Here is a 26,613-nt window from a genome sequence, read left to right on the forward strand (position 1 = left end):
GAGGCTCGTAGGCAAGCATTTCACAGTAAAAGTCTGCAGTAAAAGTCTGTATTCTGCGCATGTGACAAATAAAAAAATATTTTACTTGTTTAGCATCTGGTTGGGGAGGGGGTGTGGAAGGGTTTTGGGAGATGGTGAGGGTTCGTTACAAGGTAGTAGTGTGCTTTAATTTATTTATTTTCGTGAAGAAGAAGATGATCACCTGGGATCAGCTCTCAATGTATGTCGTAACAGGAAGTTGTTGGCATTCGGATCAGACAACAACAACAACAACAACAACATTAGCAGAACAGCAGAGTTCTCAGTCGAAGTCCATCCGACAAAGTAATAACGACTTATATTAATATGATGTCAGTAATATGTGCTTGCATATGAACCTCTCGGGTTTCTCTGGCTAATGTTAATCTTGCTTGCAAGTGTTATGTGAGTGTGGCTGCTGTTTGTGCTAACTTGTTAGTTAGCTGCCTTGGTTGGAGACACTGTTGTCGATGTCAGTCCATAGCTAACGTTAGCTAACCACAAAAGCCAGTCGAATATGATAACACATTTTAAAACAAACAGAGCTAGCTAACTAGCCAATGTTAGCCCGATGTATTAGCTAACTAACGTTAGCTCACATAGCTAGGGCCCCGAGAACATTAGTGTAGCTATCCAGTTAACGTTAGGTGGATGATTCCTTTGCTTTGAACGCTTTCCTTTTGGACCATGACCTCACTCTCTCTCTCTGTGTGTGTGTGTGTGTGTGTGTGTGTGTGTGTGTGTGTGTGTGTTCAGTATTATCGATGGATAACACCGGATATTGCAACGATAGCTTCAATAGCATACGAAGTAGCACAAGTGACGAGGACATGGTGGAGATAGCAGGGTCGACATTAGACTTCTCTAACACGGAGGATGTACCACCCTTGGACCGAGACTATGGTTCTGGTAAGACCAAGGCCCATGTCTCTGTTGTAATGTTTACGCGCACACACACAAATCATGGATTTGTTCATGTGTGTCTTGTCTGATCAAATGTCTATTAGTTATGAGTAAACGGTAACACATTAATCTAGGCCAGCCTACATTGCTGGGATTTAATATAGGTGACAACAAAGTCCTCTTTGCATTTCTTCCTTACTTTGTTTAGATTTGGTTTCATTTGACACCAATTGAATTTGGAATATGCAGTTATAAGGCCTAAACTATTCTGATCACATCCCAAACCTCACACTCAGTGAGGTGCCACTGTTTTTCATCAATATTTTCCAGCAATTTTATCTGTAACACATTGTTCCCTTTAGGTATGTGTCATTGATATGAATGTAAAACCTTTGTTATTAGATAAACGCTAAGGGGTAGTTTCCCAGACACTGATTAAGCCTAGTCCTGGACCAATGGATAATCTCCATTTAAAAATATATATATATATTATTAGTCGAAGACTAGGTTTCAGCCTAATCTGGGTCCGGGGAAACTGCCCTTCAAGCAATGCCAGCTCTAGAATGTGTTTTACCTCGGTCCTTTGAATCTCTTCAATTCCTCACATCTCTCCTTCCTTCCTTCCATGTCCTCCAGGGGATAACCCAGGTATGGAGGAGGTGAACGGGGTTCCTAAACTGATGGACCTGCTTGATGAGCCTGTGCCTGGGGTGGGCACCTATGAGGACTTTAACACCATAGACTGGGTGCGGGAGAAGTCCAAAGACCGTGACCGGCACAGAGAGGTGACCCACATCCTATTTATCTCCTTGTCCTTTTAATTCTTAGTCTTAACCCACTTCCCAACCCATAACAAAACTCGTGTCTCAAACAGGCTTAAGATCACTATCTATGTATACTTGTCATCATTATTAGGTGTAGTAGCAACACCTGTATAAGTTACATGGCATTACTGTCTGAATCAGAAGCATCATAGTATTATAACAACAATATTTATGTCACCTGTCTGATGTGTAGATTACCAGTAAAAGCAAAGAGTCTACATGGGCACTGGTGAACAGTGTCTGTGATGCTTTCTCTGGATGGTTGCTCATGCTGCTGATTGGACTCATGTCAGGTCAGTCTAATTGTATACAGATTGATGATACATAAATGCTTTTTCATTTGATTCCCTCTACTAAGACCCACACAGCAATGCACCTGGAAGCCATTGGTAGTGTTAGTAATTTACCTTGTGGTCTATTCCAGGCGCGTTGGCAGGTGGGATTGACATATCAGCCCACTGGATGACAGACCTGAAGGAAGGGGTTTGTCTGAACGGGTTCTGGTTCAACCATGAACACTGCTGTTGGACCTCCAACGAGACCACCTTCCAAGAGAGGGACAAGTGTCCACAGTGGAAAAGCTGGGCTGAGCTCATCATCGGCGCAACAGAGGTGTGCTAAAATATTACTACTTGACCCATTGTGTTTATTGTATGTGATTATTTTGGTCACAGTCTGATTGTGAAATGTCTGTCTGCAGGGTCCCTTTGCGTACATTATGAACTACCTAATGTACGTGTGCTGGGCTCTGCTATTCTCCTTCCTGGCCGTGACACTGGTCAGGGCCTTCGCTCCCTATGCCTGTGGTTCTGGAATCCCAGAGGTAAGATTACTTCATTCCTTTACCCTTATTTGATATGTCTTCTTTTGAATGAGGTCAATGGATGTGGTTTATTTTCCCATGCCATTTATTTTCTCTCCCAGATCAAAACCATATTGAGTGGTTTCATCATCCGAGGGTACCTGGGGAAGTGGACCCTGGTGATTAAGACCATCACCCTGGTCCTGGCTGTGTCATCGGGGCTCAGCCTGGGGAAGGAGGGGCCCCTGGTCCACGTGGCCTGCTGCTGTGGCAACATCCTCTGCCACCTCTTCACCAAGTACCGCAAGAATGAGGCCAAGCGCAGAGAGGTGAGAAATGAGGCCTAAAATTCACTTTTTTGTCCACTGGCAGGTAGATGGAAAAATATACCAGCCACTCAGATTTTTTTACCAGACAAAATATTTTTTGATTTTATTCCATAATTACCTAAAAAAACAAGATGACCATGCTTACTGTTTCTAAAACAAGAAATGTATTAGTAAGAAGCATTGTGATATATATTGTGATCTATTGCTCAATTTCATTTCATTTCTTTTAACCAAAATATCAGATGAGACAAAATGTTAAGCTGCCCCTTTAATGGTGGGAGGATACCGTGGTAATGGGACCACTGAGTCGTGTGTCTGTGTGTGAGATTTTGGGATCTGACTTGTAGTAGACAGCATATCTTCGCTATCAGTTGAAGCAGCAGACTCAAACTAACATTGAAAAACAACTGTCCCTGTGAACAAAACAATGCAAATAGCCAAGAAACACGAGGACAAAGTCCCACTTTGTAGACTTTTGAGTAAATTAGACCAATTTTTATGCCTGTGCGCTTTGCCTCCAAAAATGAATCTATCAGCACAATGCACAAAGCATCCCAGACAGCAGGCACTGTTGCTGTGCGAGGTGGGATATAGTTTAGTATTTATTTGTGCAATAAAACAGAAGAAATACTTTGAAAAAAGCTACTGCAGCATTTTTCATACTTTTCACAATTTTTATTTGTGACTGTAGCGCTCGCATTGTAGAGCCTTGCAAATTGACCACCCACCAGCATGGCTGGGGAAATAGACATTCTTACCCGCTAATACCTAAATCTACCTGCATTTGACGGGTGTTAATTTTATGCTGCACTGGGCTATTCACAAACATCTGAACCCTGTTTTAAATGGATGGATACAATACTGGTTAACCTTTTAAGTATTTCTTTAAGGAACTGGCACAAATTGCAAAAGCTAGGACCACTGATGTTGTTTTGACGCAAATCAAGCTGTATCAAGAGTGAGAGCCTCAACTCAGATTCAGCAGGAAAACCCCATTCATCTATAAATAGCCTGTGGCTGGTTTCATGATTTCAACAAACACATACCCCAAGGTGATGTTTTTGCTCCTCTGCTACAGTGAGATGGTATTAATGGAAGTACAATGCCACAAACATGCGGTGACTCTGTCTCCCTTCTGTAAACATTGTGCCTGAGATTTATTTTCCAACACAGAGATATTTTTGCATTGAGTCATGAATCATCGTGTTATATTATTTGTTATTTAGCCGTGTTGCTGAGCTGTGTTGTAAAGCATTAATGTACTGACACCGATCACCTTCTTCCTTCCTTTGCTTGGTGGTTTGTGTGGCAGGTTCTGTCTGCCGCTGCAGCAGTTGGTGTGTCTGTGGCTTTTGGGGCCCCCATAGGAGGAGTGCTCTTCAGTCTGGAGGAGGTAACAAGTGCCTTAGCTTCCTCCTTGTGCAAATCTATGGGCTCTATGACTGTCAAGTTGAAACACTCCTAAAGGTAACTATTGAATGTAGTAAAGTTGACTATAATCACTGTGTAACTGTCTGTCTTCTCATGGCCCCGTCAGGTGAGCTATTACTTCCCTCTGAAGACCCTGTGGCGGTCGTTCTTCGCGGCCCTGGTGGCAGCCTTCACCCTGCGCTCCATCAACCCGTTTGGAAACAGCCGCCTGGTGCTGTTCTACGTGGAGTTCCACACCCCCTGGCACCTCCTGGAGCTCATACCCTTCATCCTCCTGGGCATCTTTGGGGGCATCTGGGGCGCCTTCTTCATCCGCGCCAACATCGCGTGGTGCCGGAGGCGCAAGACCACGTGGCTGGGCCACTACCCGGTCCTGGAGGTTCTGGTTGTCACCGCAGTGACGGCGGTGGTGGCTTTCCCTAACAGCTACACCCGCACCAGCACCAGTGAGCTCATCTCTGAGCTCTTCAACGACTGTGGCCTGCTTGACTCCTCCAAGCTGTGTAACTATGACAACGCCAACGTCACCAAGAGCAGCAATGAGCTGCCGGACCGCCCGGCTGGAAAGGACGTTTACACGGCCATGTGGCAGCTGTCCCTGGCCCTGGTCTTTAAGATGCTCATCACAGTGGTTACCTTTGGCATGAAGGTACTGGAGAACCTCCGTCACATCTGTATGGCACATCTGTGATTTGAGCGTTTAATATAAGGATGTCGTTCCTCCAGGTTCCCTCTGGGCTGTTCATACCCAGCATGGCGGTGGGGGCGATCGCAGGCAGGCTGCTGGGTATAGGCATGGAACAGCTGGCCTACTACCACCATGACTGGGCGATCTTCAGGGGCTGGTGTTCTCCTGGTGCTGACTGCATCACCCCAGGCCTCTATGCCATGGTTGGGGCTGCTGCCTGCTTAGGTAAGGCCTGCGTGGCTACTGTATGTTGGCACCTTGCATGTTTAACAGCTTTTCCTTCACTTGTTTTGTCTTTACTCTAGGCTCCTTTTTCCTGGTTAAATGTTGTCTTGTGGTTAGAGGTTGACCGATTATGATTTTTCAACGCCGATACCGATTTATTGGAGGACCAAAAAAAGCCGATACCGATTAATCGGGCGATTTTTATGTATATGTGTTATAATGACAATTACAACAATACTCAATGAACACTTTTATTTTAACTTAATATAATACATAAAGAAAATCTATTTAGTCTCAAATAAATAATGAAACATGCTCAGCTTGGTTTAAATAATGCAAAAACACAGTGTTGGAGAAGAAAGTAAAAGTGCAATAAAAAAGCTAACGTTTAAGTTCCTTGCTCAGAACATATGAAAGCTGGTGGTTCAATATTCCCAGGTAAGAAGTTTTAGGTTGTAGTTATTATAGGACTATTTCTCTCTATACCATTTGTATTTCATATACCTTTGACTATTGGATGTTCTAATAGGCACTTTAGTATTGCCAGCCTAATCTCGGGAGTTGATAGGCTTGAAGTCATAAACAGCGCTGTGCTTCAAGCATTGCTAAGAGCTGCTGGCAAACACAGTAAAGTTTGAATGAACGCTTACGAGCCTGGTGCTGCCTACCACCGCTCAGACTGCTCTATCAAATATCAAATCATAGACTTAATTATATTCTAATAAACACAGAAATACGAGCCTTTGGTCATTAATATGGTAAAATCTGGAAACAAAATGTTTATTATTTCAGTGAAATACGGAACCGTTCCGTATTTTATCTAACGGGTGGCATCCCTAAGTCTAAATATTGCTGTTACATTGTACAACCTCCAATGTTGTGTCATAATTATGTACAATTCTGGCAAATTAGTTTGTAACGAGCAAGGCGGCCCAAACTGTTGCATATACCCTGACTCTGCGTGCAATGAACGCAAGAGAAATGACACAATTTCCCTAATTAATATCGCCTGCTTACATGAATTTCTTTTAACTAAATATGCAGGTTTAAAAAAATATACTTCTGTGTATTGATTTTAAGAAAGGCATTGATGTTTATGGTTAGGTACAGTCGTGCAACGATTGTGCTTTTTTCGCGAATGCGCTTGTTAAATCACCCGTTTGGCGAAGTAGGCTGTGATTCAATGATAAATGAACAGGCACAGCATTGATTATATGCAACGCAGGACAAGCTAGTTAAACTAGTAATATCATCAGCCATGTGTAGTTAACTAGTGATTATGTTAAGATTGATTGTTTTTTATAATGTAAGTTTAATGCTAGCTAGCACCTTACCTTGGCTCCTTGCTGCACTCGCATAACAGGTAGCCAGCCTGCCACACAGTTTCCTCGTGGATTGCAATATGCAGATTACCGATTGTAATGAAAACTTGAAATCGGCCATGTCGATTAATCGGTCGACCTCTACTTGTGGGTATGCCTAATGTTTTCTGCCTCCGCCCCTCTCTCTGTGCCACCCACTCCCTCCCCACTGGCTTTGTGCCCACAGGTGGGGTGACCCGTATGACCGTGTCCCTGGTGGTCATCATGTTCGAGCTGACCGGAGGGCTGGAGTACATCGTGCCTCTGATGGCTGCGGCCATGACCAGTAAGTGGGTGGCGGACGCCATCGGGCGCGAGGGGATCTACGAGGCTCACATCCGCCTCAACGGTTACCCCTTCCTGGAGGCAAAGGAGGAGTTCAGCCATAAGACCCTGGCCATGGACGTGATGCGGCCGCGTCGCAGTGACCTGCCGCTCTCCGTAGTGACCCAGGACGGCATGACGGTGGAGGACGTGGAGACCATGATCACTGACACCACCTACAGCGGCTTCCCCGTGGTGGTCTCCCATGAGTCCCAACGCCTAGTGGGATTCGTGCTGCGAAGGGACCTTACCATCTCCATAGGTAGGGATGACAGATCATCATCATGCTGAGGTGCTGTCTTTTGACCCACATGCTTTGTCACCTTTGTCAAAACAATGTCATGTATTCTTAATAATAACAATAATACATTATATTTATATAGCGCTTTTCAAGGACCCAAAGTCACTTCTTATTTGGTTTTATCCCACTGCCAGCCCTCAGTAACCCCTCCCTCTCCTCTCAGATAATGCCAGACAGCGTCAGGATGGGATAGTGAGCACATCGAGGGTCTTCTTTACAGAGTACACACCCCCTCAGCCCCCCAACAGCCCCCCTCCTCTGAAGCTCAGAGGCATCATGGACCTTAGCCCCTTCACCGTCACAGACCACACCGCCATGGACATTGTGGTGGACATCTTCAGGAAGCTGGGCCTGCGCCAGTGCCTCATCACACACAATGGGTAACACACCTGCTACTGAGAACTAGCTATGTAATTAGGGACCTCTACTTTCATCTATAGTGGACTGATTTCATCAGTAGAATAGAGCAGCCCTCCCCCCCAAGACAGACACAAAAAAATTACTTCAATTGGCTTATACATTTTTTATTTATTTTTATCCTTCCTAAAGTTTTGTTTATGGTAAGAAGTCCAGACCTCTTTGACTTTTTGTCCCTCTTTTTTACAGCCGCTTGCTGGGTATTATCACAAAGAAGGACATTCTGAAGCACGTGGCTCAGATAGCCAACCGGGACCCAGACTCGATCCTCTTCAACTGATGCTATAGTACCAGCTGCAGCACCGTGGGCCAGACACCACTGTGGAACCACCGCTTTCACCCAGGCCTCTCTACACTGCACTATGTTCATGTCTAGTGGACTCTTCCCTGCTGTGACAACTGTCCACTCCATTAGAACTCTAGTGGATTCCTCCCTGCTGTGACAACTGTCCACTCCATTAGAACTCTAGTGGATTCCTCCCTGCTGTGACAACTGTCCACTCCATTAGAACTCTAGTGGATTCCTCCCTGCTGTGACAACTGTCCACTCCATTAGAACTCTAGTGGATTCCTCCCTGCTGTGACAACTGTCCACTCCATTAGAACTCTAGTGGATTCCTCCCTGCTGTGACAACTGTCCACTCCATTAGAACTCTAGTGGATTCCTCCCTACTGTGACAACAGGCCACTCCATTAGAACTCTAGTGGATTCCTCCCTACTGTGACAACAGGCCACTCCATTAGAACTCTAGTGGATTCCTCCCTACTGTGACAACAGGCCACTCCATTAGAACTCTAGTGGATTCCTCCCTACTGTGACAACAGGCCACTCCATTAGAACTCTAGTGGATTCCTCCCTACTGTGACAACAGGCCACTCCATTAGAACTCTAGTGGATTCCTCCCTACTGTGACAACAGGCCACTTCATTAGAACTCTAGTGGATTCCTCCCTACTGTGACAACAGGCCACTCCATTAGAACTCTAGTGGATTCCTCCCTACTGTGACAACAGGCCACTCCATTAGAACTCTAGTGGATTCCTCCCTACTGTGACAACAGGCCACTCCATTAGAACTCTAGTGGATTCCTCCCTACTGTGACAACAGGCCACTCCATTAGAACTCTAGTGGATTCCTCCCTACTGTGACAACAGGCCACTCCATTAGAACTCTAGTGGATTCCTCCCTACTGTGACAACAGGCCACTCCATTAGAACTGGAGAAGTAGTGGATTCCTCCCTGCTGTGACAACAGGCCACTCCATTAGAACTGGAGAAGTAGTGGATTCCTCCCTACTGTGACAACAGGCCACTCCATTAGAACTGGAGAAGTAGTGGATTCCTCCCTACTGTGACAACAGGCCACTCCATTAGAACTCTAGTGGATTCCTCCCTACTGTGACAACAGGCCACTCCATTAGAACTCTAGTGGATTCCTCCCTGCTGTGACAACTGGCCACTCCATTAGAACTCTAGTGGATTCCTCCCTACTGTGACAACAGGCCACTCCATTAGAACTCTAGTGGATTCCTCCCTACTGTGACAACAGGCCACTCCATTAGAACTCTAGTGGATTCCTCCCTACTGTGACAACAGGCCACTCCATTAGAACTCTAGTGGATTCCTCCCTACTGTGACAACAGGCCACTCCATTAGAACTCTAGTGGATTCCTCCCTACTGTGACAACAGGCCACTCCATTAGAACTCTAGTGGATTCCTCCCTACTGTGACAACAGGCCACTCCATTAGAACTCTAGTGGATTCCTCCCTGCTGTGACAACAGGCCACTCCATTAGAACTGGAGAAGTAGTGGATTCCTCCCTGCTGTGACAACAGGCCACTCCATTAGAACTCTAGTGGATTCCTCCCTACTGTGACAACAGGCCACTCCATTAGAACTCTAGTGGATTCCTCCCTGCTGTGACAACAGGCCACTCCATTAGAACTCTAGTGGATTCCTCCCTGCTGTGACAACAGGCCACTCCATTAGAACTGGAGAAGTAGTGGATTCCTCCCTGCTGTGACAACAGGCCACTCCATTAGAACTGGAGAAGTAGTGGATTCCTCCCTGCTGTGACAACAGGCCACTCCATTAGAACTCTAGTGGATTCCTCCCTGCTGTGACAACAGGCCACTCCATTAGAACTGGAGAAGTAGTGGATTCCTCCCTGCTGTGACAACAGGCCACTCCATTAGAACTGGAGAAGTAGTGGATTCCTCCCTACTGTGACAACAGGCCACTCCATTAGAACTGGAGAAGTAGTGGATTCCTCCCTGCTGTGACAACAGGCCACTCCATTAGAACTCTAGTGGATTCCTCCCTGCTGTGACAACAGGCCACTCCATTAGAACTCTAGTGGATTCCTCCCTGCTGTGACAACAGGCCACTCCATTAGAACTCTAGTGGATTCCTCCCTGCTGTGACAACAGGCCACTCCATTAGAACTCTAGTGGATTCCTCCCTGCTGTGACAACAGGCCACTCCATTAGAACTGGAGAAGTAGTGGATTCCTCCCTGCTGTGACAACAGGCCACTCCATTAGAACTGGAGAAGTAGTGGATTCCTCCCTGCTGTGACAACAGGCCACTCCATTAAAACTCTAGTGGATTCCTCCCTGCTGTGACAACAGGCCACTCCATTAGAACTGGAGAAGTAGTGGATTCCTCCCTGCTGTGACAACAGGCCACTCCATTAGAACTGGAGAAGTAGTGGATTCCTCCCTACTGTGACAACAGGCCACTCCATTAGAACTGGAGAAGTAGTGGATTCCTCCCTGCTGTGACAACAGGCCACTCCATTAGAACTCTAGTGGATTCCTCCCTGCTGTGACAACAGGCCACTCCATTAGAACTCTAGTGGATTCCTCCCTGCTGTGACAACAGGCCACTCCATTAGAACTCTAGTGGATTCCTCCCTACTGTGACAACAGGCCACTCCATTAGAACTGGAGAAGTAGTGGATTCCTCCCTGCTGTGACAACAGGCCACTCCATTAGAACTGGAGAAGTAGTGGATTCCTCCCTGCTGTGACAACAGGCCACTCCATTAGAACTCTAGTGGATTCCTCCCTGCTGTGACAACAGGCCACTCCATTAGAACTGGAGAAGTAGTGGATTCCTCCCTGCTGTGACAACTGTCCACTCCATTAGAACTGGAGAAGTAGTGGATTCCTCCCTACTGTGACAACAGGCCACTCCATTAGAACTGGAGAAGTAGTGGATTCCTCCCTGCTGTGACAACTGTCCACTCCATTAGAACTGGAGAAGTAGTGGATTCCTCCCTACTGTGACAACAGGCCACTCCATTAGAACTGGAGAAGTAGTGGATTCCTCCCTACTGTGACAACAGGCCACTCCATTAGAACTGGAGAAGTAGTGGATTCCTCCCTACTGTGACAACAGGCCACTCCATTAGAACTGGAGAAGTAGTGGATTCCTCCCTGCTGTGACAACAGGCCACTCCATTAGAACTCTAGTGGATTCCTCCCTGCTGTGACAACAGGCCACTCCATTAGAACTCTAGTGGATTCCTCCCTACTGTGACAACAGGCCACTCCATTAGAACTGGAGAAGTAGTGGATTCCTCCCTACTGTGACAACAGGCCACTCCATTAGAACTGGAGAAGTAGTGGATTCCTCCCTACTGTGACAACAGGCCACTCCATTAGAACTCTACTGGATTCCTCCCTGCTGTGACAACAGACCACTCCATTAGAACTCTAGTGGATTCCTCCCTGCTGTGACAACAGGCCACTCCATTAGAACTCTAGTGGATTCCTCCCTGCTGTGACAACAGGCCACTCCATTAGAACTCTAGTGGATTCCTCCCTACTGTGACAACAGGCCACTCCATTAGAACTCTAGTGGATTCCTCCCTGCTGTGACAACAGGCCACTCCATTAGAACTGGAGAAGTAGTGGATTCCTCCCTGCTGTGACAACAGACCACTCCATTAGAACTGGAGAAGTAGTGGATTCCTCCCTGCTGTGACAACAGGCCACTCCATTAGAACTGGAGAAGTAGTGGATTCCTCCCTACTGTGACAACAGGCCACTCCATTAGAACTGGAGAAGTAGTGGATTCGTTGTTATTCAACAGCAAGCTGGCTTTCCAGGATTGGCCCAAAAGATGAGTTGGATTTAGAAAAGGTGTTTGACTTCTTAAATGAGTGTCAGTAACTGGGAGAATATTTTTTCTTGGCTCTGTTGGCAGGAGTGGTCTTCCTTTTCAGTTGACAGATGAGAGCAGGCATGCTGGGTAGGGCATGTGTCTCTGGAGAGACCAAGGATTGTAAAGGAGCAGAAACCAAGTCTGGAGTCTGATATAAACCACACCACTGCCAAGACACTCTATCCTCCCTCCTCCACAAAGACATCTTAACCCATACAATCACTAAGCTAGGAGTGCAAATGATCAGCTCCTACCTATCAAAGTATCATGAAGAAATGCACCGTTTAAAATGTGATGTCTGCCTGAAATATTTGTCAAGAATGAGCACTTGCATATGGCTGTCAAGACTAATGTATTTTCTCTGGTGTTTCTTTCCTTGGAAATGTCATATTCCTCACAGTTTTTTTCATGTAATTGGTTGTGGTTTAACACAGACCTGGAGATGATGTCCTCTTCGTACAGGGACACTGTAAGGCAGCATGGATTTCTTATTTACCAGGATAAAATAAGCTCCGTAAATAACCCTCCTCTGAAACCTGCATGCTGTGGTTCTCTTTGACCACAGGGAGGCGCTGCTGTGGTTAGTCACATTACTATACTTTATTACCAGGTCATCAGTAACAAACACTCAAAAGATGAATTCTATTACTCATTTAGAATATGCATCTATATATATTTCTGGTTTGTATTACCTTTTCAATGAATATTATGTATTGTATAAGTTTATGGATCACTTTATCCAGCACACTCTAGAATCCTCAGTGATGAACAGCCTAACAGGCAGTCTGAGTACGAGGTCAAAGAGAAGAGTAGTGTTGGATGAGGTGATTGAGGGAGAGGACTCCAGTGTGTCGCATCTCTTTTCATCCTCCAGCTATTACCTCTCCTTTCGCAATGTCTATGGATCTGCATGGCCTTACCTGCTGGCCAAGCAGGGGATCTAGAGACAGGACGGGCCTGTCAACAGTCTAGTAAATAACTCTGGATCTCTTCTCCCTTTTACCTCATGCTCTTGCTGTCTCATGAGACCCTCATGCTCTTACCCTCCCTACAACATCAAAGTTCACACTAAGAATGAGCATTTGAAATGTAGCATATACTGTCTCTTATACATGAACAAAGCAGAGGAACCTCAAATCTCCCTTTTATCTAGAGCAGATACCCTTGGAGGTTGATGGTGGACATTCTTAAACTAGATTCATGTATTCTTGTCAGTCATGTCTTATCCTTTAAGGACAAGTGTGACTTCAACCAAGTTCAACCATTTTTTTTTGTATTGTATACCGTAGTTCATTACATCAGTAAAAGGTTTGACTTTGGGGTCTCAAAGGTAAACACATTATCACTTAGAAAGCACTCCATTTCAAAATAACATGCTTATCAGTTGTTTTTGGAGATGCAGCTACAGTAATCGTATTTAACATCATCAAGCCATGTCTATTTGTATTTCTGTAAACTGCAATGGGTTTGTATCACTACCGTCTTATGTAAACATGCAACTGAGATTCCAAAACCTTGAAATATCAATTTATTCCCCGTCATTTCATATTTGCCTTGAATTAAAACAACGTTGAGTTCCACATGAGTACATTTGTGCTCCTTGTGCCCAGTTACTCAGCAATAAGTGTTATACATACACGTTTAGCGTCATTCTCACTCCAACATCATGAACCCCTCCCTGAGGATCTAACCATTATGACTCACTGCTGTGGGCTGTGGGCTGTGTGTGGGTGGCCTGTCATGCCTTTCATGAGAAAGTGACAGGAAGATGTCTAGACAGTAAATGTTTATAGTTTCAAACAATGGTCAAATACACAGTCAAAGAGTCACTCGTTTTAGACATTGCAAACAGTTTTACATCAAACCCAAACAAACGAATAACACATTGTCCATTTGGATGTGGCCCTGAACAGTGCTTAACAGGAAGTTCAAAATTGGCTCTGACAATACTTTATATCCTTTGCATTCTTTTTTCACAGGTATGTTGCCTGTAAAAATAAAACAGGCAATGTTTTTTAAAACCCAATTCATACAATCCCATTTTTACCACATTCTACCCGAGATAGGCCTTTTTTTTAAATCGCCTGTGCATATGCCGGCAAGTTTACATTTACGTCATTTAGCAGACGCTCTTATCCAGAGCAACTTACAGTAGTGAATGCATACATTTCATTTCATGCATTTTTTTGTACTGGCCCCCCGTGGGAATCGAACCCACAACCCTGGCGTTGCACACACCATGCTGGCATTGCAAACACCATGCTCTACCAACTGAGCCACAGGGAAGGAGTAGATGTGGGTGGGCAGTAGTTCAGGAGTGGGAGTAGATGTGGGTGGGCGTCTACAGTATTTTAATAAACCCATTGAATATAGACTCCACCGTCACATAGAAATCCATTATTAATTCGTTTTTAGGCAAATCCTAAAAAACATAAGACTAATAAAATGTATTTTCAAAAGAATAGAATGGCATATATTGAGTTTAATTATGTGACTGGTCTGTGCAGGCTATGGGCTACATGGCTACGCCATGCACATGAAATCCATAGTTATTTTGTTCATTAAACAGACAAAACACATGTAGGCTACCTTGATCACAATCAACACGCATTTTATAGTAGGCTAAGAATATAATGAAATACAATAGAATAAAATACAAATAATATTTTTGCCACAGAACGTGTGGAACCACTGTCATAAAACAAGTGATATTTTGAAAACAGCCCAAGGCAAGATCTTTTTTTTTATCCATGTTTCAGCTCTTTCTTACCATCACTCCGCTTTGTTAGGGAGCAGACGTAGGGTCTTACATTGAGAGTAACTTGGCTAACATGATAACAGTCTAATTGTAGAGGCTTTGTCGCCAACATGGTCTCAGAGCATTTTGTATGATATGTTATGTTTTGTATGGTGTGTTAATTAGTGGGATGTCCATCATCCATTTCGTATAACATGTTAGGAATTGCAATTTTTTGTTGTGGCTAACGTTAGCTAGTTGGCTAGGTGGCTTCCGCTAATGTTAGCTAGTTGGCTAACATTAGCTCTAGGGGTTAAGGTTAGGAATTATGTTATTGGGTTAAGGTTAGGGGAAAGGTTAGCTAAACGGGTTAGGGTTAGAGTTAGGCAACATGCTAAGTAGTTGCAAAGATGCACAAAAAAAGTAAGTAGTTGCAAAGTTACTAATTAGCCAAAATGCTAAAGTTGTCAGTGATGAGATTCAAACAAGCAACCTTTGGGTTGCTAGATGTTTGCGTTATACTTATTATTATAATATTATTAGCTAGTTGTCTACAGTAGTACTAAGTTACTGTCCAGTGCTGAATCTGTCCACTGGTTGAATCAAACAGACGTTAAATTGATGCATATGCTCAGTGGAGTATGACTGAAGACTAGTACTGGTATCTGGTTAACTGTAGTAATCAGTAATACCTCCACCCACAGCATAGATCAAACAAAAGTTGTTGCTGAAAAAAGCAGTTCATTGCCATTTTATTTAACTATTTAACTAGGCACGTCGGTTAAGAATTCTTATTTACAATGATGGACTACTTGTAAAGCCCCCCCAGCCAAACCCTCCCCTAACTTGGACGACGCTGGGCCAATTGTGAGTCGCCCTATGCTAAACGGAATAAATAACAGAATTCTCAGTATAATGAAGGAATCCCAAAAGGGCCATTACCAAAATCCCTTCGAGCCTTACCGATGCCCATTAAATAAGATTTTGTACAAATTAGAAGATTACGCCAGGATCAAGAAGAACTTTCACCATTCATTGTTTTTACCCCTGGAGCCCATTGTTTGTTAATCATCCATAATTAGCTATAGTTATGAAACTACAGCCACTCAGAGCTTGTAATGATATTCTCAATAGGTACATTCAACACTAAAATTACGCCCTTATGCAAGAGTGCTTGTTTAAATCAAAAACAAATGTTAAAATTGAAATCAAATTTAGTGCAAGTTACAGGTCAGATCAGAGCTAGTCTTGGAAATCCCAGACCTAGGGCAACATGTACATTGTGGGAAGCAACCGGTATCTCTAGAGAGATCAGGGCTGAAGAGTGGTTACATATGGACACCAGAGCTATAGTTGTAGTTGGTAGTGCTGCATGCCATACTGTATATGGAAGAATTCACACATTCCTTAGTCTTATGCATTTCCACTATCCCTCTCAGTGCTTTAGATTCTTATTTGTGATTGTGCTACAGTACCAAAGCGGGATGTCAATTAGTCCGCACCACTCTATTCAAAAATATAGTTCTAATGTAGCCATCTGTGAGCCAGTTTTATTAATGGCCTGTGCACCAGTCTGTGGCTGGCTATGTCAGAACCATGGTGATTTGTAGTCTATGTACAGTACATGTTTAGTATTCTCTTGTGTGAGAGAGCTTTTTGCCTCCTTTAACCTCCATGCTCATGGGTCAAATCGGAATGCCCCAAAATAGCTGGATGAGTCCTCTGCGTGCACGGCTGTAGGCGACGACACAGAAACAAATATCTCATCCCCGGCCCTCAGCTCAAACAGGCCTCCCTGGTAGACAGAGAGGAGGGCATACTCAGTGTCAGGCGCCCAGCACTTGGTGCCCACCCCCTTCAGCAACTGAAGGGGCCTAGCGTATGACGTCTTCTTGTAAACACACTGGACCAGCTGGTAGCTGGAGGTGCCCCCATGGTGGTTACCCCCCTCGTGGGTGAGGGAGGGGTAGCGGAAGTACACCTGGGCATACAAGTAATAACGTCCGGACCGGGGAATGCGGAGGCGTCCATGAGACAGGGTCATGTTGTGGAGATGGGAGCCGAAACTCTGGTTGCCCCAGGACCGAACCGGGTGGCGGCAGGACTGATGTAGGTCTTTCTGAGAGGCCAGGGATATAGGGCCTATAAGGAGGACAAAGGAAGATATTTCAATACAGACAGTCCATTCAAAGCATTACTACTGTAGACTCAAAGATCAGTCGGCCTATACAGTGGCGTGCGAAAGTATTCACACACCTTGGCATTTTTCATATTTTGTTGCCTTACAACCTGGAATTAAAATAGATTTTTGGGGGGTTGTATCATTTGATTTACACAACATGCCTATCACTTTGAAGATGCAAAATATTTTGCATCTTGTGAAACAAATAAGACAAAGAAACTGAAAACTTGAGCATGCATAACTATTCACCCCCTATTCAGTTCCTTCAAGTCGGATGGGTTCCGCTGGTGTACAGCAATCTTTAAGTCATACCACAGATTCTCAATTGGATTGATGTCTGGGCTTTGACTAGGCCATTCCAAGACATTTAAATGTTTCCCCTTAAACCACTCAAATGTTGCTTTAGCAGTATGCTTAGGGTCGTTGTCCTGCTGGAAGGTGAACCTCCGTCCCAGTCTCAAATCTTTGGAAGACTGAAACAGGTTTCCCTCAAGAAATTCCCTCTATTTAGCCCCATCATTCCTTCAATTCTGACCAGTTTCCCAGTCCCTGCCGATGAAAAACATCCCCACAGCATGATGCTGCCACCACCATTCTTTACTGTGGGGATGGTGTTCTTGGGGTGATGAGGTGTTGGGTTTGCGCCAGACAGCGTTTTCCTTGATGAAAATAAAAATCAGAGTAGCTTCTTCCATATGCTTGGGGAGTCTCCCACATGCCTTTTGGTTAACACCAAATGTGTTTGCTTATTTTTTTCTTTAAGCAGTGTTTTTTTTCTGGCCACTCTTCCGTAAAGCCCAGCTCTGTGGAGTGTACAGCTTAAAGTGGTTCTATAGACAGATACTCCAATCTCCGCTGTGGAGCTTTGCAGCTCCTTCAGGGTTATCTTTGGTATCTTTGTTGCCTCTCTGATTAATGCCCTCCTTGCCTGGTCTATGGAGTTTTGGTGGACGGCCCTCTCTTGGCAGGTTTGTTGTGGTACCATATTCTTTCCATTTTTTAATAATGGATTTAATGGTGCTCCGTGGGATGTTAAAAGTTTTTTTATAACCCAACCCTGATCTGTACTTCTCCACAACTTTGTCCCTGACCTGTTTGGTGAGCTCCTTGGTCTTCATGGAGCTCCTTGGTCTTCATGGTGCCGCTTGCTTGGTGGTGCCCCTTGCTTAGTGGTGTTGCAGAATCTGGGGCCTTTCAGAACAGGTGCATATATACTGAGATCATGTGACAGATCATGTGACACTTAAATAAAGTCCACCTGTGTGCAATCTAACTAATTATATGACTTCTGAAGGTAATTGGTTGCTTCCAGATCTTATTTAGGGACTTCATAGCAAAGGGGGTGAATACATATACACGCACCACTTTTCCGTTTTAAAAATATTCCGTTTTAAAAACATATTCTTATGTATTTGTTAATGAGGACAACATTACTGCGTTCCTGGATACATGATCAGAGAGATTGCTGGTGATCTGAATGTGAAAACAGCACCTTGTATGTGAAGCCTGAGGTTTATATGTGAAATTGTGACATAGTTTCAGTGAATTGGTTTCAAAGATGAGCGATGCCATGCCTTTATTTGCCCAGATGGTCTTTGAAGATGTTCAGGTTCGGTTCCAGGCATAAGCGGCATAAGCGGTCGCTTCGGACCCCCGAACGTAAAAAAATATATATTTTTAAGAAATTTGTCAGGGTCTCAACTTACAATTGAGAGTAAGAATAGTAGAATACACAATGTGTAATTTTTTTACATTTGGTTGTGCATCAGCAGTTTCTCTTGTTATGTCAGTCACTCAATTAGCCATGTCAGCTAACAATGTTGAGACTGGTAGTTAGTCTAGCCAGCTATCAAAACTTGTAGTAATCGGCCAAATACCGACCGGGCCCACATTGATTTTCTAAGTCATTCTCACTCATTAATCATATTAACATGGCATAAGTCATTAAAGAATGTGTAGAATTGCAAGGTTTTCTTTCCGATCCATGGCAAAATGTGTAGAATTGCAGAAAACGTATTTAAAACTGCAATATTTTCCCTATGTTCCATGGAAAAATGTGTAGATTTGCATGAAATTAACTAAAACTTAAATATTTCACTACACTGTCAAGAGGGGTGCCACCAAAATATTTGCAGTGAGTTGGGGTGCCCCCCAATCAAATTGCTTAGGGCCCCCAAAAGTATAGATCTGACCCTGCAGATGTTTGATATTAGTAGTGTGTTTTTAAAGCTATATTGTTGAAATTGACTGACATTCTGCAATTTTATCCCAGCATAAAAACATTAGATTACATTAGATTAAACAAAATCAAAACAACTGACAAAAGTGAATGTCCCACCAAAAGAACAAGCAAGCACAAACATACTAGTCTCCCATACCCTGTAAGCTACTGTCTCGGAGTGTGAGGTGAGCAGAGGGCTTCTGATGCCCTGCAGAACTGACTGGCTTGGTTCTGGGCTGGGCACTGGGCTCTGAAAAGGAGCATAGCAGTGAGAGAACAGTAGCACCAGGAGTGGATATTAGATAGATAAGATGATGATGACTGAATGATTACCTGGAACGGCGTGTTTTGAAATAATATTTTCTGTCACCTGAAAGACAAAAACTATTTTTAAGATGTGGCATAGATCTCAATAGTGAACACACAGTGTAGGATTGAGTATAGTACCACCTATCTATGACATGCAGTGCAGCATTCTTCTTGAGCAATCCAATTCTTTGTAATTCCAATTTCATGCTGAACACAATTTTTTATTTACAAGCTCTTTTGACAAAGTCGAGAGGGTACACATTTTATTGGGACCTGGACACATCCCAGTAAATTATCTCACTCCCTAGATTTCATGGAAAAACACAAGGAGACAGACCAGATATGCGACTGCCTCAATTGGTTTTTCAACTGAAATAATGAAAAACAGCTGTGCTCTTTGAAGATGAATCACCATGCACTCTCAAATGCTTCTCCCACCCACCCCTTGATCAGGATCTACGCTACCGTTCAAAAGTTTGGGGTCACTTAGAAATGTCCTTGTTTTCCATGAAAACATACAAGAAATTAGTTGCAAAATGAATAAGAAATATAGTCAAGACGTTGACAAGGTTATAAATAATGATTTTTAATTGAAATAATAATTGTGTCCTTCAAACTGCTTTCGTCAAAGAATCCTCCATTTGCAGAAATTACAGCCTTGCAGACCTTTGGCATTCTAGTTGTCAATTTGTTGAGGTAATCTGAAGAGATTTCACCCCATGCTTCCTGAAGCACCTCCCACAAGTTGGATTGGCTTGATGGGCACTTCTTACATACCATACGGTCAAGCTGCTCCCACAACAGCTCAATAGGGTTGAGATCCGGTGACCGTGCTGGCCACTCCATTATAGACAGAATACCAGCTGACTGCTTCTTCCCTAAATAGTTATTGCATAGTTTGGAGCTGTGCTTTGGGTCATTGTCCTGTTGTATGAGGAAATTGGCTCCAATTAAGGGCCGACCACAGGGTATGGCATAACGTTGCAAAATGAAGTGATAGCCTTCCTTCTTCAAGATCCCTTTTACCCTGTACAAATCTCCCACTTTACCACCACCAAAGCACCCCAGACCATCACATTGCCTCCACCATGCTTGACAGATGGCGTCAAGCACTCCACCAGCATCTTTAATTTTTTTCTGCGTCTCACGAATGTTCTTCTTTGTGATCCGAACAACTCAAACTTAGATTAACCTGTCCATAACACTTTTTTTCCAATCTTCCTCTGTCCAGTGTCTGTGTTCTTTTGCCCATCTTAATCTTCTCTTTTTATTGGCCAGTCTGAGATATGGCGTTTTCTTTGCAACCCTGCCTAGAAGGCCAGCATCCCAGAGTCGACCCTTCACTGTTGACGTTGAGACTGGTGTTTTGCGGGTACTATTTAATGAAGCTGCCAGTTGAGGACTTGTAAGGCGTCTGTTTCTCAAACTAGACAATGAAATGTACTTGTCCTATTGCTCAATTGTGCACCGGGGCCTCCCACTTCTCTTTCTATTCTGGTTAGAGCCAGTTTGTGCTGTTCTGTGAAGGGAGTAGTACACAGCATTGTACAAGATCTTCAGTTTCTTGGCAATTTCTCGCATGGAATAGTCTTCATTTCTCAGAACAAGAATAGACTGACGAGTTTCAGAAGAAAGTTCTTTGTTTCGGGCCATTTTGAGCCTGTAATCGAACCCATAAGTGCTGATGCTCCAGATACTCAACTAGTCTAAAGAAGGACAGTATTATTGCTTCTTTAATAAGAACACCAATTTTCAGCTGTGTTAACATAATTGCAAAAGGATTTTCTAATGATCAATTAGCCTTTTAAAATTATAAACTTGGATTAGCTAACACAACGTGCCATCTGAACACAGGAGTGATGGTTACTGATAATGGGCCTCTGTATGCCTATGTAGATATTCAATAATAAATCTGTCGTTTCCAGCTACAATAGTAATTTACAACATTAACAATGTCTACAATGCATTTCTATTCAATTTGATGTTATTTTAATGGACTTTTTTTTTTTTTTCAAAAACAGACATTTCTAAGTGACTCCATACCTTTGAATGGTAGCTTCCTGCCATCCAGGACCTATATAATAGGTGGTGTCAGAGGAAAGCCCATAAAATTGTCAGAGACTCCAGTCACCCAAGTTATAGACGGTTTTCTCTGCTACTGCACGGCAAGCGGTACCGGAGCGCCAAGTCTAGGACCAAAAGGATCCTCAACAGCTTCTACCCCCGAGCCATAAGACTGCTGAACAATTAATAAAATCGCAACCGGACAATTTACATTGACTGACTCCCCTCCCTTTTGTACACTCCTGCTACTCGCTGTTTGTTTGTTATCTATGTATAGTCACTTCACCCCCACCTACATGTACAGATTACCTCAACTAGTCTGTACCCCTGCACACTGACTTGGTACCGGTGCCTCCTGTATATAGCCTCGTTATTGTTATTCTTATTGTGTTACTTTTTATTTTAGTCTACTCTGTAAATATGCACTGTTGGTTAAGGGCTTGTAAGTAAGCATTTCACGGTAAAGTCTATACTTGTATTTGGCACGTGTGACAAATAAAGTTTGATTTGATTCGATTTTTTACGTGTATGTCAGAAAGAGACCATGACGGATGATTCTCACAGCCTTACCTAATTAGTGCTGCAAGAATTTGTTCTTAACTGACTTGCCTAGAAAGGTTAAATAAATACAACTTTTTTTTTTTTTTTTTAAAGATCACGTGAAATTCATGTGGTTTTTCCGTAAGAGTAAACTAGAGAATTGAGTATGATGCAATGTGGACCATGGAAAGAGGAAAGCTCATATCTGGAGAGGAGCTCTGTCTGATATTTGGATTTAAGCTGAGGTTAAACAACCATGCTGATGAGGGTGATGCATCAGAAGTTGTTGTACGTAAGGTTCTGAAGAATTCCATCACTGGACTAAGCTCGGAGTTCAGAAACGTCAATACAGCATGTTATGAGTAAGGCAAAAGTGAACGCTATAATAACTCTCTCCCTTGTTAACAATTCCATAACCATGTGTATGTAGTATTTCCACAAACATCGGTCGGTATTTCAATAGTTTGAAATGAACAAACGTTCATGTAAAAATCGATGACTGTGTAACTGAGACATTGACAGTTAAGCTCCTGAAGCCCTCCCACTCAAACACATTATGGATGACGGAGTGGGTGTTCCCCTCCTCATCCAAGAATTAGATTACCCATGGGTTGAATCAATGTTTCCTCGTCATTTCAATGGAATTACGCTGAACCAACGTGGAACAGATGTTGAATTGACGTCTCAGATCAATTCAAACCTGTCGTTGAACAAAGACATACATCATGGCGGCATCAAACAGCCGGTGGTACCCACCTTGGTAACATAGGCCCTTATTCCCTGGGCCAGTTTGATGCAGGGCTCCCCAAACAGTTCAACCAGAGACTCCGGTATCTCCTGGTCTTTCTCCAGAGCATTAAGGAGCCCCAGGCACCGTAACTCCTCAGCCACCCCTTGACTCCTCACCTGCACAGCACAACCCACACAGGACAGAGATAAGTAGGTATCTTTGTCTGTATCTGTATTAGAGGACAAGGATGCAACTACTTTGTTTTGGGTTTCCCCCATAAAAACATAGACCTAGTATCACCATAACATCTGTGATGGAATTCTTTGAAATATTATTGTTCTATTTTCAAAGGATTAACTAACAGGCTTGATGGCACAGACCAGAAAGAGCGTGCTGCTTTTCATAAATACTATATATACTATATAAATACTATATATAAATACTTCCTGACTGATGTGTTGAGATTTTGCTTCAATATATCCACATAGCATCATGAGGAAGGAAAATTATCTATTTTGTGAAGTGCACCAGTCCCTCCTGCAGCAAAGCACCCCCACATCATGATGCTGCCACCCCGTGCTTCACGGTTGGGATGGTGTTCTTTAGCTTACAAGCCTCCCCCTTTTCCCTCCAAACATAATAATGGTCATTATGGCCAAACAGTTCTATTTTTGTTTCATCAGACCAGAGGATATTTCTCCAAAAAGTATGATCTTTGTCCCCATGTGCAGTTGCAAACCGTAGTCTGGCTTTTTTATGGCGGTTTTGGAGCAGTGGCTTCTTCCTTGCTGAGCGGCCTTTCAGGTTATGTCGATATAGGACTCGTTTTACTGTGGATATAGATACTTTTGTACCTTTTTCCTCCAGCATCTTCACAAGGGCCTTTGCGGTTGTTCTGGGATTGATTTGCACTTTTCGCACCAAAGTATGTTCATCTCTAGGAGAGAGAACGCGTCTCCTTCCTGAGCGGTATGACGGCTGCGTGGTCCCAGGGTGTTTATACTTGCGTACTATTGTTTGTACAGATGAACGTGGTGCCTTCAGGCGTTTGGAAATTGCTCTCAAGGATGACTTTTTTCTGAGGTCTTGGCTGATTTCTTTTGATTTTCCCATGATGTCAAGCAAAGAGGCACTGAGTTTGAAAGTAGGCCTTGAAATACATCCACAGGTACAGCTCCAATTGACTCAAATTATGTTAATTAGCCTATCAGAAGCTTCTAAAGCCTTGACATCATTTCCTGGAATTTTCCAAGCTGTTTAAAGGCACAGTCAACTTTGTGTATGTAAACTTCTGACCCACCGGAATTGTGATACAGTGAATTATAAGTGAAATAATCTGTCTGTAAACAATTGTTGGACAAATGACCCGTGTCATGCACAAAGTAGATGTCCTAACCAACTTGCCAAAACTATAGTTTGTTAACAAGAAATGTGTGGAGTGGTTGAAAAACGAGTTTTAATGAATCCAACCTAAGTGTATGTGAACTTCCGACTTCAACTGTATTGACGTGTGCTGTTAGTCACACTGCTGCAGTTGTACTTTTTCCAACACGATAACAACAAATGGCAAACATTCCCAGAAACTTGTTTTTGTTATTATAAGTAATGCAGTACAAGATCAGTCATGTACATGATTTGATCGCTCTGCTTGGGTGCAAGTGAAACGACACCTTTCCATGCCCCCATTGCCAACACCGCTACAGAACTTTGCTGACTCTAAACTTGGCAGCTTTTGTAACTTTGTACAATACTTAATGCATTGTTAGTCAGGCCTTATGATAAAGTTTGACATAGCATTGAGTTGCAGTAAGCTACAAATCCCTTCCCTCTCAACTAGTATTTGCCTGGTGACTACCAGTTTGATAAACTTTAATTGTTACTTCCAATGTGAGTGTTTTATTTCCTAAGGGATGTGGTTAATTTGGGTTTGTTTCTTCGACCCCATACTCATATTAGTGACTCACTGGCTCTTTGTTTGTGCTGCTAACAGGCTCTGCCATCATTGTAACAAACAATCCCATGCCAGTACAGAAAGAGGAGAATTTGACCCATGTAACTAGTACACTGATTAGACCTGACAGCTGCAGACTACATTGATTATTACAGTCATATTAATCTACATCCAATTCCAACGTCTTCACTGATACCTTATGTAGACAGATTCCACTTTTAATCAGCAGGTATCATACAATCTAAATGGGAAAGTGTACTGTCTGGATAAGTACTCATTATAGTTCTGATTAGGAGGTGAAGAATAATGTAGCCTACTGTATGTGTATGTATTATCTGTAGCTAGAATACTGCTTTTTAGAGTATTTGAAACAGGTTTATATAGGGTAGTTAGTTCATATACTCTTAATTAATGTTATTTTATTGGCAGACTGAGTTGCATCACCTCAAGAAGACTATATAGGCAACTACATACTTAATACATGTTTTTATGCATGTACTCTGAATGTGTTGGCATAACTTTTCTGACTGGAGAACCAACTGTGAGCTGGAAAAAGAGAGCCTAAACAGAAGTTTTCTGGTTATCATGCGAACATCAGCTGTTTTGTAAAAGAAAACGCCTTACCTGAGCAACTGACATGTTCAAGAAGATGAGGAGTCCAGTTGTCGAAGCGACTTGCAGTACAACCACGACAATAACAATCATTGGGACCCATAACTTTGACTGGACGTCTCGTCGGCTGTTTGATGCGGCCATGATATGTCTTTGTTCAACGACAGGTCTGAATTGATCTCGAGTTGCCATAAAATACAATTGGTGGATGAGGGGGGCCACCCACTTCGTCATCCATAACACTGTCAATATTTTCACTATTGAGTGGGAGGGCTGCAAGGGCTAAACTGTCCAAATTCAACATCGCCCACGTGTCATTGTTGCCCGAACAAAGGCGCTTTTTTTCCCTGAGCGTTTTTATACTAATCTCCCGTGGGAAGATTCTGTAGCCTATAGCCTGCTACAAGTATTCGCTTTTCTAATTTGAACAGTCAACCTCACTATTTTAGTTGGCTCTAATGCTATATGTTTGGATCTGCTTTTTGCAAATAGGTAAGCTAAGTTTGACTTGGTTGGTTTATTGATGCTTGATTTGTGTTCATCTAAAATGTAGCCTGTTTTTGTGGTCCTACGTGTTCAGTAGGTTATTGATATTGAGCTTTATTTGTAACACTCAAAGGCTCACATTCCCTCAGATAGCGTGAGAAGAAGACATGTTGTCTGTCCACAAGCCAAACTGGCAGCCCCCAGTTTCCTCACTGGTCCAGTAGACTCTAGCTGCAGACCTCATCTTTCAGGACCCTCATCTCTCAAGCCCCTCTCTATACTGCCACCTACTGGAGACCTCATCTCTCAGGCCCTTCCCCTCATCTCGCAGGCCCCTCTGATGAACCGCCCAGGGAAAACGAACCCCCTCTTTCAATTGGCTCCTGAATGCTTATCATTTTATTGGCTCCTGACTACTTCCTTTTTCTATGGGTCACAGTAGCAGCCATTTTTTTAAACTTCATTTTGATTTGTCTACCTGAATAGAAATAGTCTATTGTTGCTGCTTCATATGATTATTTATGCATTTTAGTTCATGGAATGCTGCTCAGGTCACTATCCCAATTTGTTTAATTTACTTGTTTATTTCATTCTACTTGGGAGACAATGAATTTAAACATATTTTGCATTATTGAAATATTATGAATTATGTTGGATGATGACAATAATCCTGTCTAACAGAGACTTCAGTCCTATGGCAATCCTGGAAGATGAAGATGGGTTCGAGATTACTCCTGCCGGGAATTATATATTTTAACTAAGCCTACCTTTCTCTTCAAGACAGTAGGTTCTATGTCAACATTTCTGACTGACTGCCGAAAGAATCTCTCCTCTCGTGCACATGACATGGTTCTGGTCATAGAGGCTGGTGCGTAGCATAGATTGGAAATATGAAAAGGCTGACAGCTCCCCTCACCCAGTTCATATTGGACATAGACGGCTCAGATTTTATTACACTGCGCATCCATAGGCCTACCTCTGCAGTGTTT

General features: G+C 43.2%; 2 protein-coding genes across 2 annotated transcripts; one reads left to right on the forward strand and one right to left on the reverse strand.

Annotated features, from left to right (window-relative positions):
* Window positions 1-67: 67 nt before the first annotated feature.
* LOC106563682 (H(+)/Cl(-) exchange transporter 5) lies at window positions 68-13,372 on the forward strand. The gene is made up of 13 exons (XM_014129474.2): window positions 68-324; window positions 775-927; window positions 1,558-1,706; window positions 1,939-2,038; window positions 2,170-2,357; window positions 2,446-2,568; window positions 2,670-2,876; window positions 4,189-4,269; window positions 4,414-4,956; window positions 5,034-5,220; window positions 6,769-7,167; window positions 7,370-7,586; window positions 7,813-13,372. The coding sequence occupies exons 1-13, from the start codon at window positions 132-134 to the stop codon at window positions 7,901-7,903; spliced, it is 2,631 nt and encodes an 876-aa protein (XP_013984949.2). The 5' UTR covers window positions 68-131; the 3' UTR covers window positions 7,904-13,372.
* Window positions 13,304-25,568, reverse strand: LOC106563681 (tumor necrosis factor ligand superfamily member 10). The gene is made up of 5 exons (XM_014129473.2): window positions 25,151-25,568; window positions 22,602-22,751; window positions 19,266-19,302; window positions 19,090-19,182; window positions 13,304-16,671 (listed from the first exon to the last, which is right to left on the reverse strand). Exons 1-5 carry the CDS (start codon window positions 25,370-25,372, stop codon window positions 16,208-16,210), a joined length of 966 nt encoding a protein of 321 aa, XP_013984948.1. The 5' UTR covers window positions 25,373-25,568; the 3' UTR covers window positions 13,304-16,207.
* Window positions 25,569-26,613: the final 1,045 nt, after the last annotated feature.

Source organism: Salmo salar, chromosome ssa11, assembly GCF_905237065.1.
Source record: "Salmo salar chromosome ssa11, Ssal_v3.1, whole genome shotgun sequence".
In the NCBI taxonomy this organism is placed as follows: Eukaryota; Metazoa; Chordata; class Actinopteri; order Salmoniformes; family Salmonidae; genus Salmo; species Salmo salar.